Raw genomic sequence first — 14,057 nt, 5'->3', positions numbered from 1 at the left:
AAAAATCGAATTTCACCAAACACAGTTTCAATTTTGGACTTCTATTATTGATTCAACTATTCAATGGATTTAGTCCTTACTTGATGGAAATTCATTATAAATTATTGTGGAAATTACTTAGTTTTATTTTATTGATACAACTGTTTTCTTTTGTTGTAAAAATCATTTTGATGTGGGTGTAAACTTGTTTTTGTTTCATCGTAAAGTTTATTTTGGTTCATTAAATTTGTATTCTAGCAATCTGCTTGGAGCTAGAATTCAATGTTGTTTCAAATGACCTTTTTATAGAGAAAATGAATCTGTTCAAATTCTCAAAATAACTAGAACAATTTCTAGAAAACTTTGAAAATAGCAGCACAACACTTAAAGTGAAGAAACAAAAATTCTGATGACACACATGTTATCATGGTAAGTTCGCCCAATCTAATTTGTTTCTCACAACATGATAATAGGTTCGATTCATTACAGTTTTCAAAAAACCTTTGAGTTCCTTCGGAATAAATTTTTTTTGATGCCACATACAAGTTACAAAATTATGCATCTCACTGATGTAATTTGTTCATTCACGTTTTCCAATATAAGACAGTCTTCCCAGGGAGTATCATATCAATTACCAAACTAGGATATCGATGAATTGATCACAGACATTTATATTTTTAAGTGCTTCTCTGAAGTTTACCTTAGGAAAGATCGAGACCTTGAGGGATTTCGAGAAAAGAAGATGAACGGAGTAAAGAATGAATATTTTACATAGTTCTGAATAATTTGTTTTGAGCTCTTCCCTTCGGAAACGTTCAACTGATGGAAAAGAACATATATTTCTTTATACATTTCAAAGACTGGATAGGTATTGATATTCCTCCGTTTCAGTAACAAATAACATTTTTTTTTTCAAAAATAGCTTCAGTGTAAAAAATAAAACGCAAAGCTGCTTTCAAGCTACACAACTACAGACTATGCAAAAAAAAAAAAAATGAGACCAACAAAAATAAACTTAGAACTAGGAACATGGCAAAAAACATTAGGGCCAGATATGTACACTTTTGATCATAATCTGATTATTGCACTCAAACATTCCAAAAATGTATAAGCTTTCAACAGATGGTGGCAACTAAATCACCTGAATTTAATTGCTATTGAATCCACAGTCAACTTTAAAATTAAATTAATGGCAAGACCTTATGCAAAGGAACTTATAAAACATGAACTCTATCATAAGGGGTATGATGGTCCGTATATCGCTATCAATGGTCAACTAAATCTTTCATTGACACAATTTTGGAGGTTATAAATGATTGATCTTTTTTGATTTGTAAATAACTATTAGTTATTAATGGCTCAGAAGGGTATTTGCTTCATAATTAAAATTATAAAGTTTTTGAATGTTAGATATCATGGAGAATATTCATAAACAATAATCTAAAAATTAAAATGACAACTGCCAATCGGAGTGGGCGTGGTTACCGAACCTAACCAGAATAAAAGTACGGTTGCTCTGGTGACAGATAACTCACCGAAGTTTGAAGAAATAGTCATCGGTTTTTGAGGAATTTGACATATACGGATCACCAACTTACTAACCATAGTAACCGAGGTGATATACGGACCATACCCAAGATAACATACTTTCTGTAGCGAATAAAATTAGAATAATAAATATTTCAGATGAGTGCATCGGGAAATAACATACTTATTTCACTTAGTTGAAAACATAAAATATACAATAAAAATAATAATTTACGTTCCTGAATTTGATTCTATTATTCAACTTACGTTTTCAAGAAGTTTTTTTGCCATTTCAATATGCAGACTTTTCCATGTCACAGCAAAGTAACTTGACCCAGATTTGATGAGATCACCATTTCCATAACCGCTTGGAAGACCACTTGAACATTGGCAGTGTCGGTGGCAGTTGTGAAGTGTGGATATAATACTTTCCGGGAATCACCATTTTTCAATACAAATTTGTGTTGAATAAAAAGAGCTCCTCTATCAACATCGCAATCTGCTCCTATAATAAATGAATACAGAGATATAAAATCATATTCGATAATTCAAACTTTAAAAATTTACCTTTATAATCGGGAAAATACAATCGTAGGTGACGTTGTGAATATAAAATTTTTTCACGAAATAAATCGAACTTGTTGAGAAACAGGACAAATGACGCTTCCCTAAAATATGGGTTGTTTACAATTTGACCAAATAAGTTCAGGCTTTCATCCAATCGATTCACAGTAGGATCTTCCTGCAAATAAATCATAATTTAAATATTCAATATAGTGTAAAAAAAATTACATCAAACTTACTAGTAAAGTCATATCATAACCGCTCAAGGAAACAACAAAAAGAACAGCTTTAACATCATCGAAACAATATATCCACTTTCTTCTTTGCGATCTCTGACCACCTACATCATACATGCTAACTATTATATCGTTTATACAGAATCTTGTTTCGATAATCCCTTGTGTCCTAACTCTGGCTCTCAAAACATCGGTAGGTGTGGGCACATATTTTGGATCACATAACCTTTCCATGTTCTCGAACAGACTGTAATAACAAATATAAACAATAAAATAAGTTCAGTTAGGAGGCATATGAAAAAAATTCTGCATGCACATTCAACATTCCAAGGAAAAATAAATAGCTGAAGGAAAATATAACTTAAATGATACTTTAAAAGCTAGCATTCACATACTATAGAGCTGAATCATTTAGTTCATATTCATAGCCTCTTGCAACTGCCAATCTAACACCTCTATCAGACCAAAGAGCTTGGAGGGATGCTGATACGTTGGGTAATACTGTAAAACTCATATCAAAACAGCTTCTACTCATCAAAACTACTTGAGCGTGCATCTGAAATAAGCACACAAAATTAATCATAGGTTGATAATATAACACAAAGTCTGTCTTTATTTCCTACTTTGTTTCGAGAGTGTTCTAAATTAATTCGCAGAATGCCCATTCCAGCAAGTACATATTTCATAGATGCCAAAAGGTTGTCCAAAACTGTCGGTCTGAAACTACTTAATTCTGCATGAGTGAAGCCATCCGCATGAATAATCTTCATTTGTTTAACTAAGGTACTTTTCCCACTCTCCCCAGCTCCTAGAATAAAATAATTGCAATGTTTTTACTTGTTGCATATTCTTCATGATATAACTTAAGACTAGACAAAATACACACCAAGTAATAAGATCTTGATAACATTGTTCTGTTGTTTAGCTGCTTCTACCAATTCTTTGTCAATTTCTTCACTTCTTTTTCGAGCTTTTCCTTCCTCCCTTTCCAATGTTAAACATGCACCCATGTCTCAGACTTCAACATCACGACCAATGGAATAATGAACTAAGAAAAAGTTTCTTAACCATCTAATTAAATAGTAAATTAATATTGTTCAACCAAATTTAAAGGGGTACACATTTCAATAGGTTAAGAAACTTTGTTTAACTCCCAAGGTCAATTAAAAAAGACAAAGCTTTCTGTCAATTCTGGTCAATGTTCTTTCAATAAATATCTCAAATTATTTCTTTCGTTAGTGAAATTAGGTTCAATATTTATCAAAAATTCATTGAACTTAATTTTTAAAAAGATGTATCTTGATATAAATAATGAACAATGATCGAAGTCAGTAGAAATATTTAAAAGCTAGTTCAAAAGTTGCATTAGATGTTATATTTCTTTGTTGCTCATTCTCATTCGAACTTCTCAGTTAGAAAAAAAAAGTTTTTGGTTGTAGAATTCTGAATTTTCAGTTACGACTCATTTCATAAAAAATTAAATCCAGGAACATTTTTTTTTTAATAATTTTCGTTCAGTATCTGTGCTCAACAAGGAAATTTTTTTTATCTAAATCTGTGGTTGAATATTGAAACTACTCCATTTAACATTTGATCTACTGCTTTTTTCAGCATTGTGGCAGTATTCTTGTTGTTCTATGGTCGAAATTCAAACTGATTTCAATTTGTAACGGATCGTCACAGAATATTTTAGTTGTATTCAGATCAGATTGTAATTAAGAGATATTATTACTTATTAGTATTTCATATACTAAGGATTAAAAAATGTCCAGTTTCTCAGGAAATCTTGTTCCAAAAAAACAGAAATTAGCCCCTGTACAAGTATATCTACGAGTACGGTAAGGTTCTACTATTTTTTTCAATTCTTCCAGTTTGTTTATTAATCCAAAAAAGGTGGATCTAACAGGTTTCCTCTTCCATCATTCGACAAATGAAACATTCTATGGAAATTTTCGATAGAACTTTATTAATAAAGTTCAATTTTTCTTTTTTGTCCTTAATGCAACAAGACTTACGAGACACAACAAACTTGGAAAATCCTCAGTATTATGGAAATAGTGTTCCCTCTTATTCGCTCCTAATTCATACAATCGTTAAGCTTCTCAGAGGTCCCATAGAGGCCTGGTGGAGAGTTGGAATAGGAAATATTTTAAAACTAAACATTATTTTTAGACCAAAACATAATGGAGATGGTGCTCCCGCTATTTTCTGTTGTACACCTAAGGAAATTCATATGAAAGGACACCTAAAAGGTTACTCATTTGATCAGATTTTTGATGAGAAAACTTCCCAGCTAAAGGTTTACAAAACAGTAGTTGATAAGATGATATCAGATGTTAGTAAAGGCTACAATTGTACTATTTTTGCTTATGGACAAACTGGAACTGGTAAAACATACACAGTAATTGGAGATGATTGTGTGAGAGAGGTTGATGAGACTTTTAATTGGCAACAGGTATAACCCCCCATTGCTTTTTTTGTGAACTATCACACAAATGTATCCTTAATTTCAAGGAATCAAATGCTGGTATAATTTTGAGGGCAGCTATGCACTTATATGAGGAGTTGGACAAATTGGATCCATGCATACAACGCACAGTGACAGTTTCATTTATGGAGATCTATAATGAAGAAATTCGTGATTTACTTTGCGACAAAGAATTAGTACCTTTAAGGTGAGCTCATATTTATACTAAATGTATTCTCATTTACCCAAAGTTATAAGTGTATTTTATTTTTCTTAGAATATATGAGGATAAGATGAAATCTGTACACGTCAAAAATTTGCAAGAAGTGACTGTTTTGAATCCATGGGATATAATAAGTCTTCTAAAGAGGGGATGTGAAAGAAGACAAGTAGCATCAACTCTAATGAACAATCACAGCTCTAGGTCACACACTGTATTTAGAATATCCGTTAGTACAATGCAAACAGTTTCGATTGCAGAAAATATAACCAGTATCACTTGTGGAAAACTGAATTTAATCGATTTAGCTGGAAGTGAAAACATAGCAAAATCAGGTTCGAAGGAGCAGAGAGCTAGAGAGGCTACAAATATTAATCAGTCACTTCTTACATTGGGGCGTGTTATAAAAGCATTAGTTGAGAATTCATCTCATGTTCCATATAGGTGAGTAAATGGCAATTCATCATAACGAAATTATTGTTAATTATAAATTTGTAGAGAGTCCAAACTGACTAGGATCCTACAAGACAGTTTAGGCGGAAAAGCCAAGACTTCTATAATTGCAACAATTTCACCTGGAATGGCTTCTTTAGATGAAACAATGAATACTCTAGAATATGCTCATAACGCTAGAAATATTACAAACTGTCCCACAATCAACTTAAGGACATCTGTTACAGCAGCTGCTGTGCAGGAAGAATTGCTAAGATTGAAAAGAGATTTGTTTGCTACAGCCAACGAACAAGGTAGGAATTTCTTCACTTAAATAAAAAATTGGGATTTTTCTGGGGTTTCCTTCGAAATTAATGTATTTATTTCCAGGAGTTTACATGGACAAGGAGAATTACGATGAAATGACTCAAAGTTTGACGCAGTTCAAAAAGGAAATAGCTCTCAAGCACGAAAACATCAGGATATTAACAGAGCAAGTGGAAGATTTGGAGGCTCAAAGACTCGAATGGGAAGGTTTGAAAGAGTCTTTCAAAAAAACCAGTCAAGCCTATCATTTGATGAAATCGGAAATACAGAAAAAAGAAGAGGAAATGTTGAGAGACAGTAAATTGCTGGAGTATTATAAAACGGAGTCGACGAAACTTCAAGAATTCGCAGATTTGATGTTGACTAGGGAGAACCACCTCCATAAAAGGCTCGACCACGTTTATGCATCTTCGAGCCAAAACCAAAACGTAATAGAAAATATAATTGAAATGGTAGAAAAAACTATAGATGATCTCTTTCTTCCTGAAAATTCTCACAGTTTCTCCAAGAATATTTCTGCCCTTGTGACATTCAACGAAAAGGTGTGCCATATGCTGAATAACGTAACGAATCAATTGGAGGAAAAGTCTCGTAACATCAAGAGTAGCGCTGGAGACAATGAAGACGTGAACAATGATTATAATAGGACCATATTGGGGGACGTTTACGAATCTACTGAATATTTGGGAACTAAATTCCAGACATTTACAGAAACGTGTAGCACCAAAATCTTGGAACTTCAGGATTGGATTGAGTCGAACAATAAATTTATTTCGCAGCTCGAGCAAACCCGCCAAGAGGTAGGTGGTTTCAAAGTTTTTGGTTTATTATATTCAATGATGAAAAATTCTGAATTCTGAAAATTTCCGTTCTACCTATGTCTGATCATTTGACATTTAAGTGGTTTTTCGATAAGAGCTGTCACTTGTGAACTGTCATCTTTTGACGTTTGACAAGCAAAAACTACGCCAACCTGCCTTGGTGGCAGCAGTAGGATGGTTCCTGACTGCCAAAGCTAAGGTACCAAGTTCGAATCCCGGCAAGGGCATGGATGGTTGTGTATGTCCTTAGTTTGTCACAAAAACAAAAATTGTCTAGATTTAAATGTAGTATTACTGAGTAGTATGCAATAAAAACGTGTCGAGACTTGATCTGTGTACATACCGAAAAATGGTGAGCACATTAAAGAGAGGAATGAATGAATGAAAAACTACGCCATTACTAATAAGGGAACGATTCTTGCTTCAACAACGCATTGAAATTGTCAAAATTCACTACACAAAAATTTATTTTCAACAAGACGGTGCTACGTGCCACACAAGCAACAAAAAAATCGCAATTTTGCTAAAAAAGTTTCTTGGCATTGTTATTTCTTGAAGAGGTCACAATTGGCCACCGAGATCTTGTGATTTGACACCTCCAGACTTTTTTTTTTGAGCCAGGTGAAAGATAAAGTCTATGCCAATATTCCACAATCGATTTGAAACCTTAAACATCTATCTATCCAATAGTATCAGGAGTTGTGATTTTTTAAATATTTCTCTAAATAAATTAATATTTTAATTTGGATATTCTTGAAGATAGGAAATATTAACCAGTTTTTCTAATCGCACCTGCAAAAACCAAATTAATTTTAATTTTAGCAACAAGAGAGAAAGTCTCAAATCAAGACGTTGTTGAATAACGATAACAAAAACTATGAGGTACTTGCGGGAAATTTAAATGATATGGTATCAAAACAACAGACCACTATGTTAGATTATTTCGACGAAAGACAGAAATCAATCGAGAAGGAACTAGTGAGAATCAAGGAAATTAAAGAAATGGTCAGAAACAACGAGTTACAGAATGCGATAGCAGAATATGGAAAAAAACGAAAAATTATTTTCGATAAAATCTCGAATTTACACCACTTGGAAGAAGATGTGAGTTGAATTGTGTGTCTATGATATTTTTGATGAAAATGTGGATTTTCAGGCTTATAAGAGAGTTGATGACATCACTAAACATGCCCTTCAAAGAATAGAAAATAACTATTCAAATGTGGACGACATGAAAAATTCTCTTCTATATATTCGCAGCGAAGTGTCAAAGGTAACTCTTTATCCATTTAGGCCCAGTTTCACCAAATGCTTTAATCTTGACTTAGCTCTTAAGTGAGGCCTTAGATCAAGATTAATGTAATGTAGCGTTTCACCACACTCCAAAGCGCCATTTAATCGACCAATCGCGATTTAGCACTAATCGGCCATTTTTGGAGGATTATAACCTTTCAAGTTGAGATTAATAATTATTTATCAGTATGGAACTCTTGTCTATGTAATGATTTTTCTGGAAATTTCTAATTTTTGGGTCAATTTTATCGAAATATGACTATATGTATAGGCTCAATATTTCCCATTCAAAATACACGTAGGTAAACTTTGTTTTTGTGTTTTATGAAATTTATTGCAAAGAATAATTTATTGATATGTTTGATTGAAATATTATTCAAGAAGCAGTTAAACTTGTTAATTAAAATAAATAAGTTAATAAAATTACTTATATAGTTTTTTTTCCAGACTGTGTGGTTTTGTGAAATGGGATAATTTCTTTTTAACTTCTGCAAGTTTTCGACATTTCGAAGCAGATCACTCGACATTTTCGGCAAAAATTAACTTTGTTTTTTGTTTACAAGATGACAAATGATTTGAAATGTTATGAGTTATGAATGAATGACACCTGACACCTAGCGCCAATGGTGGTCATCACTGCTTATACGATACAGAACACTGTATAACTTTTTGTTCGCAACGTTGCCAAATGGTTTGACTATTTAATCGCGATCATCTTCGGACGGGTTGATGCATGGTGAAACAGAAAACACTGTTAAGCCTGCTTTAGTAACAAGCGGAGTTTAATCAATCTGGGATCAAGTGCTGTTTGGTGAAACTGGGCCTTATTATTTCAAAATTAACCCCTGAAGGGAAGTGATGTGAAAACAATAAACTTTTTTGTGAAATTCACAGTTCGCTCTATCGACTATGTTCACAGGTTTTAGATCATATCCTGACCGATTATCGACATCAAAATTCAGAGATGGCAAGTGTCCTGAAACAAATTTCTCATATCCTCAATATTGAAGGTAACACACACATCGAAATGGTAAATGAATCTCTGTGTAGTGCGGGAAAGGAATTGAAAGAAAATGTGAAAATGGTCTATGCAACATCCGTTGTTCCTATTGCTCAGACTGGTGACACCCCAAAGCCAATGGAAGGGATACAAAATGTACCTCGTACTGGTAGAAATTCGATGGTCAAGAATCTTTTTGCTGATAAGATTTCGGAGGTGAGTTTCTCTAGATGCTATAATTAGTTTCGATCTTGAATGTAATTTTTTTTTAGGACTATTCTGGGTCGCAATAATCTAATCAAATAGTAATTAGGAAGAAGCTTCTCTGAAAATGGCTGTGCAATTTTTGTAATCATGAAAAAATGACTACACGATTTTCTTAGATATAGGAATTTTTACTTTTTTACAAGTATTAAGGAAAAATTGTATTTGTTTGGGACCAACAATTAAGAATTGATCTTGTATACTGTCTTAGAGTTATAATTGATTTAACATTGTATTACATATTTATTTTTGATTCTTGCAATTTAAAAGTATTTTTACGTCCTAAATTTTTATTGGCACTTATGACATAATTATACTTCTCTTATGAGAGTTTATTACTGGTATTTTTATGGGTATTAATAAAGACGAAATTAATTTAACTCATTTTTAACCTCCCCTTCTTGCATAAACATGAAAATATTGGTGAATAAATGTTACACACATTTTTTACAGGAATTAAAAACTTTTAATATCTATATTTTAAATTCTTTATATTCTTTCATGATATTTGAAAATATATGGAATAGCTCTGGAGAGAATCATTTAAAGTATTTTTTGTGTTGTTGAAATAATGAGAATTGTTCTTATATCAAATAGTTAGTTTGAAGTGCATTGGAATATTGATTGAGTTTAAAAAATTAATTATTCTAAGAATCTTGTTGCGATATGGTTTGAACCAAATGAACTAAGGTTTGAAAAGACAAAAACTTGTATTTATACAATAATTCAATAAAAAAAAATTGTGTTTGTTGAGTCCAATTCTTATTTTGCTTTCTCTTTGGATTCTACAATCTTATTTCCTTCTATGATTGGCTTGCATATATATTCTATGCTTTTTGCCCTAGATGTCATTACCATAATCTATGTTTGTTTACTGTCAGTTGGTTATAAAAAAAACATTTTAGGTTATAAATAAACAAACATTTTCACTTGCTTACCAACATATAGCATGAATACAGATAGGAAAAGGGCAGATCGCATTTCTGATACACAAAAGGATATCATTTTAGCATTCATGAAAGATGACCTACAGTTTGCTGCAGGCAAATTTGATGAGAATTTATCTCCGTCCAAGGCATTATTGAAATGGAGGGATCTAACAAATATTTTGAATACATTTCCTGGTCCTAAAAAGGACTGGAGAAGCTGGAAAAAGGTACTTTGCTCTTTTTGGTTTCTATTAGATTTGTTATAATGAAGAATCCCATATAGGATATAAATTATTATTTAGGACATGTGAAGTTCAAAGACATAATTTGTTCTTGGTATTTGATGAATTTCTACCTAATTTTCTGTTTTAGACTTGGCAAGACATGCGATCTAAAGCAAAGAGAAAAGCTTTAACAAGTATGGTACAAAATGGGAAAATTAGATCCCTAAGTAAAATACAAGAAGGAATTTTAGCAGTTGTACAAATGTCTGAAGAACTACATGGGAATTGTGATGAGAACAACTGTGATGATGAAATTTTCATGAATAATGACAGCAAAAGCTTTAAACGTGATCTCAGTGTAGACAGTGACAATTTAGGTAATAGTGCATCTCCCCTAAATATCAATGAAGATGTTGAAATTGGTGAGAATAAAGAACGCATTAATTTGCTTTTGGGAAATGAAACCATAAATGAATTACCTGAACAGAAAGACAAAATATCAATAAATTATTACGAAAGAAAATTAGCTGCCCTAGAAAAGATAGCTGCTGCTAAAGAAAGAAGTGTAAAAGCTAAAGAGAAAATTGCTTCTGAATTATCAACTATTTCAGAACTACTCACTAAACTTGTTGATAAATAGAATTCATCAAACATTTGACATAGATTAAATTGTGATGACTTCTTGAAAAATTGTTCAATAGAACTTTGGAGGTGAAACTCATTGAGAGAAACACATACAGATATGTATCCTTTAATAGGTCTGAAGTCAGTAGATTGTGGTACAAAATACCTGAAGCCTTAGCAACCAAAAGTTCAATTCAATTTTTTAATGGAACATTTGAATTTTGACCAAACTTAATTTACAAAGTTTGTGTTTTTTATAAACTGGTAACATGTCAATACAAAAACTTTTTGTAATGTTTTGACAAGATCCAAACTGTAAAGTTACCTTAGATCAATTAATTACTATCTTTCATAGATCAAAAATTCATTCTACTCAGAGGCTCCAGTTTTTTATATCATATGAGTATTGTAAATAGTTTCCTTAAAAGGAAGTACTAATTATTAATTGATATTCAATGTTGAAAACTGCATTCTCTACCTCATGGAATGTTCATATTTATTCAAACATGATAACTTTGATCTATGTTGCAATGCAATATGTCTATAATTTATATTTTTAATTTATTTTGATTGTTCATTCAAATGAAATATGTAATTTGTTAACAATAAATTTTATAATCAATATAAGCATTTTTAATGAAGTCTTTACTGAATTATCAGATATAGAAAGGGGTATGGCCAACATGATAAAGTTAAACCTTTGAATACATAGTTGTGTTTGGGACACCAAATTCTTGATTTTTGTTCGAATTTAACCATTTTCCACACGAAAATACCATTCAACCACAGAAATTCGTATTAGGAACATATGATGAATGAGGCGTTATCGGGGTAGCAGATCTCCTCCTGGCAACCAATCATACACGATAACGTTTTATGTGTTGCCTAGTCATCTGTACTCCTGCCTCCTGATATACCTCCTCAGTCTCATTTGATCCTGATACAAAATTCGAACACCAGATTCTTGATTATTCGTTCGAATATGCCATCCAAACACAGAAATTCGTATTAGGAACATATGATGAATGAGGAGGTATCCGGGTAGCAGATCTCCTTCTGGCAACCAATCATACACGATAACGTTTTATGTGTTGCCTATTCATCTGTACTCCTGTTTCCTAATATACCTCCTCGGTTCCTAATACGAATTTCCGTGTTTGGATGGCAGTTTCGTGTGTGAAATGGTTAAATTCGAACGAATCAAGAATTTGGTGACCAAATTTTGTATCAGGAACATATGAGACGGAGGAGGTATATTAGGAAGCAGGAGTATAGATGAATAGGCAACACATAAAACCTTATCATGTATGATTGGTTGCCAGGAGGAGATCTGCTACCCGGATACCTCCTCATTCATCATATGTTCCTAATACGAATTTCTGTGTTTGGATGTCATTTTCGTGTGTGAAATGTTTAAATTCGAACGAAAAATCAAGAATTTGGTGACCAAATTTTGTATCAGGAACATATGAGACGGAGGAGGTATATTAGGAAGCAGGAGTATAGATGAATAGGCAACACATAAAACCTTATCATGTATGATTGGTTGCCAGGAGGAGATCTGCTACCCGGATACCTCCTCATTCATCATATGTTCCTAATACGAATTTCTGTGTTTGGATGGCATTTTCGTGTGTGAAATGTTTAAATTCGAACGAAAAATCAAGAATTTGGTGACCAAATTTTGTATCAGGAACATATGAGACTGAGGAGGTATATCAGGAGGCAGGAGTACAGATGAATAGGCAACACATAAAACGTTATCGTGTATTATTGGTTGCCAGGAGGAGATCTGCTACCCCGATACCTCCTCATTCATCATATGTTCCTAATACGAATTTCTGTGTTTGGATGGCATTTTCGTGTGCGAAATGGTAAAATTCGAACGAAAAATCAAGAATCTGATGTTCGAATTTTTATCAGGAACATATAAGACCGAGGAGGCAGGAGTACATTTATGAATAGGCAACACATAAAACGTAATCGTTATAAATATTGAATTTTTGTTCGGATTTACCTCTTCCGTCTCATATGTTCCTGATACAGAATTTGCAGACCAAATTATTGAAACGAGGGTGATACAGCGATTTTAGCGATCTTCCAACTTTTCAATACCATTTTGTAGTACGATTTGTCTTTTGCTTTAATATAGGCCTCAGTTTCCAAACACAGAAATTCGTATTAGGAACATATGATGAATGAGGAGGTATCCGGGTAGCAGATCTCCTCCTGGCAACTAATCATACACGATAACGTTTTATGTGTTGCCTATTCATCTGTACTCCTGCTTCCTAATATACCTCCTCCGTCTCATATATTCCTGATACAAAATTTGGACACCAAATTCTTGATTTTTCGTTCGAATTTAAACATTTCACACACGAAAATGCCATCCAAACACAGAAATTCGTATTAGGAACATATGATGAATGAGGAGGTATCCGGGTAGCAGATCTCCTCCTGGCAACTAATCATACACGATAACGTTTTATGTGTTGCCTATTCATCTGTACACCTGCTTCCTGATATACCTCCTCGGTCTCATATGTTCCTGATACAAAATTTGGACACCAAATTCATGATTTTCCGTTCGAATTTTACCATTTCACACACGAAAATGCCATCCAAACACAGAAATTCGTATTAGGAACACATGATGAACGAGAAGGTATACGGGTAGCAGATCTCCTCCTGGCAACCAATCATACACGATAACGTTTTATGTGTTGCCTATTCATCTGTACTCCTGCCTCCTGATATACCTCCTCGGTCTCATATGTTCCTGATTAAAAATTCGAACACCAGATTCTTGATTTTTTTGTTCGTATTTACCCATTTCACACAAAAAATACTATCCAAATACAGAAATTCGTATTAGGAACATATGATCATATCTTCATATTTTAAAGCCTTTAAAATATTATCATTTTTTTGACATGCTACGAACTTTTTCCAAAAATTGCATTTGTAGTGTAGTCTTGCGTTATTGGTACAATAAAAAATTTTAATTAGTATTCAGATTTATTAGAATTTAATTTACATTAATATAAGGTACTTTATAGGGGGAACCACTAAAATATTATGATAATCACATATTTCAAATACTTGTCATATAAAGATTACAGAAAATCTTCATGGAAAGCTCCCTCA

The 14,057-nt window shown here is 32.9% G+C and overlaps 3 protein-coding genes across 3 annotated transcripts; 2 read left to right on the top strand and 1 right to left on the bottom strand.

Annotated features, from left to right (window-relative positions):
• Positions 1-193: 193 nt before the first annotated feature.
• On the bottom strand, positions 194-3,771 carry LOC123681752 (guanine nucleotide-binding protein G(o) subunit alpha-like). Its single transcript, XM_045620025.1, has 6 exons — positions 3,193-3,771; positions 2,930-3,114; positions 2,702-2,862; positions 2,310-2,553; positions 2,074-2,248; positions 194-2,011 (listed from the first exon to the last, which is right to left on the bottom strand). The coding sequence occupies exons 1-6, from the start codon at positions 3,314-3,316 to the stop codon at positions 1,821-1,823; spliced, it is 1,080 nt and encodes a 359-aa protein (XP_045475981.1). The 5' UTR covers positions 3,317-3,771; the 3' UTR covers positions 194-1,820.
• Positions 3,772-3,950: 179 nt separating this feature from the next.
• Positions 3,951-9,510, top strand: LOC123681747 (kinesin-like protein KIF11). Its single transcript, XM_045620021.1, has 10 exons — positions 3,951-4,144; positions 4,479-4,761; positions 4,821-4,981; positions 5,051-5,437; positions 5,492-5,739; positions 5,816-6,552; positions 7,396-7,677; positions 7,730-7,846; positions 8,786-9,082; positions 9,139-9,510. Exons 1-10 carry the CDS (start codon positions 4,071-4,073, stop codon positions 9,157-9,159), a joined length of 2,607 nt encoding a protein of 868 aa, XP_045475977.1. The 5' UTR covers positions 3,951-4,070; the 3' UTR covers positions 9,160-9,510.
• Positions 9,511-9,995: 485 nt separating this feature from the next.
• LOC123681744 lies at positions 9,996-11,518 on the top strand. Its single transcript, XM_045620018.1, has 2 exons — positions 9,996-10,286; positions 10,432-11,518. The coding sequence occupies exons 1-2, from the start codon at positions 10,080-10,082 to the stop codon at positions 10,921-10,923; spliced, it is 699 nt and encodes a 232-aa protein (XP_045475974.1). The 5' UTR covers positions 9,996-10,079; the 3' UTR covers positions 10,924-11,518.
• The last annotated feature ends 2,539 nt before the right edge of the window (positions 11,519-14,057 follow it).

The sequence above is a fragment of the Harmonia axyridis genome, chromosome 6 (assembly GCF_914767665.1).
Source record: "Harmonia axyridis chromosome 6, icHarAxyr1.1, whole genome shotgun sequence".
Lineage (NCBI taxonomy): Eukaryota > Metazoa > Arthropoda > Insecta > Coleoptera > Coccinellidae > Harmonia > Harmonia axyridis.
The sequence above is the reverse complement of the archived record's forward strand: the minus strand, read 5'-3'. Positions and strand labels throughout refer to the sequence as shown.

What these genes read in the sequence shown, in the direction of transcription:
- LOC123681747 (XM_045620021.1), top strand. Translation starts at nt 4,071, where the DNA reads ATGTCCAGTTTCTCAGGAAATCTTGTTCCAAAAAAACAGAAATTAGCC. An exon ending in AAAGAATTAGTACCTTTAAG is followed by an intron (nt 4,982 to 5,050) that starts GTGAGCTCATAT and finishes TATTTTTCTTAG; the next exon opens with AATATATGAGGATAAGATGA. An exon ending in TCGAGCAAACCCGCCAAGAG is followed by an intron (nt 6,553 to 7,395) that starts GTAGGTGGTTTC and finishes TTTTAATTTTAG; the next exon opens with CAACAAGAGAGAAAGTCTCA.
- LOC123681744 (XM_045620018.1), top strand. Translation starts at nt 10,080, where the DNA reads ATGAATACAGATAGGAAAAGGGCAGATCGCATTTCTGATACACAAAAG. An exon ending in ACTGGAGAAGCTGGAAAAAG is followed by an intron (nt 10,287 to 10,431) that starts GTACTTTGCTCT and finishes TTTCTGTTTTAG; the next exon opens with ACTTGGCAAGACATGCGATC.
- LOC123681752 (XM_045620025.1), bottom strand. Translation starts at nt 3,316, where the DNA reads ATGGGTGCATGTTTAACATTGGAAAGGGAGGAAGGAAAAGCTCGAAAA. An exon ending in CTAAATGATTCAGCTCTATA is followed by an intron (nt 2,554 to 2,701) that starts GTATGTGAATGC and finishes TTGTTATTACAG; the next exon opens with TCTGTTCGAGAACATGGAAA. An exon ending in GTTATGATATGACTTTACTA is followed by an intron (nt 2,249 to 2,309) that starts GTAAGTTTGATG and finishes ATTTATTTGCAG; the next exon opens with GAAGATCCTACTGTGAATCG.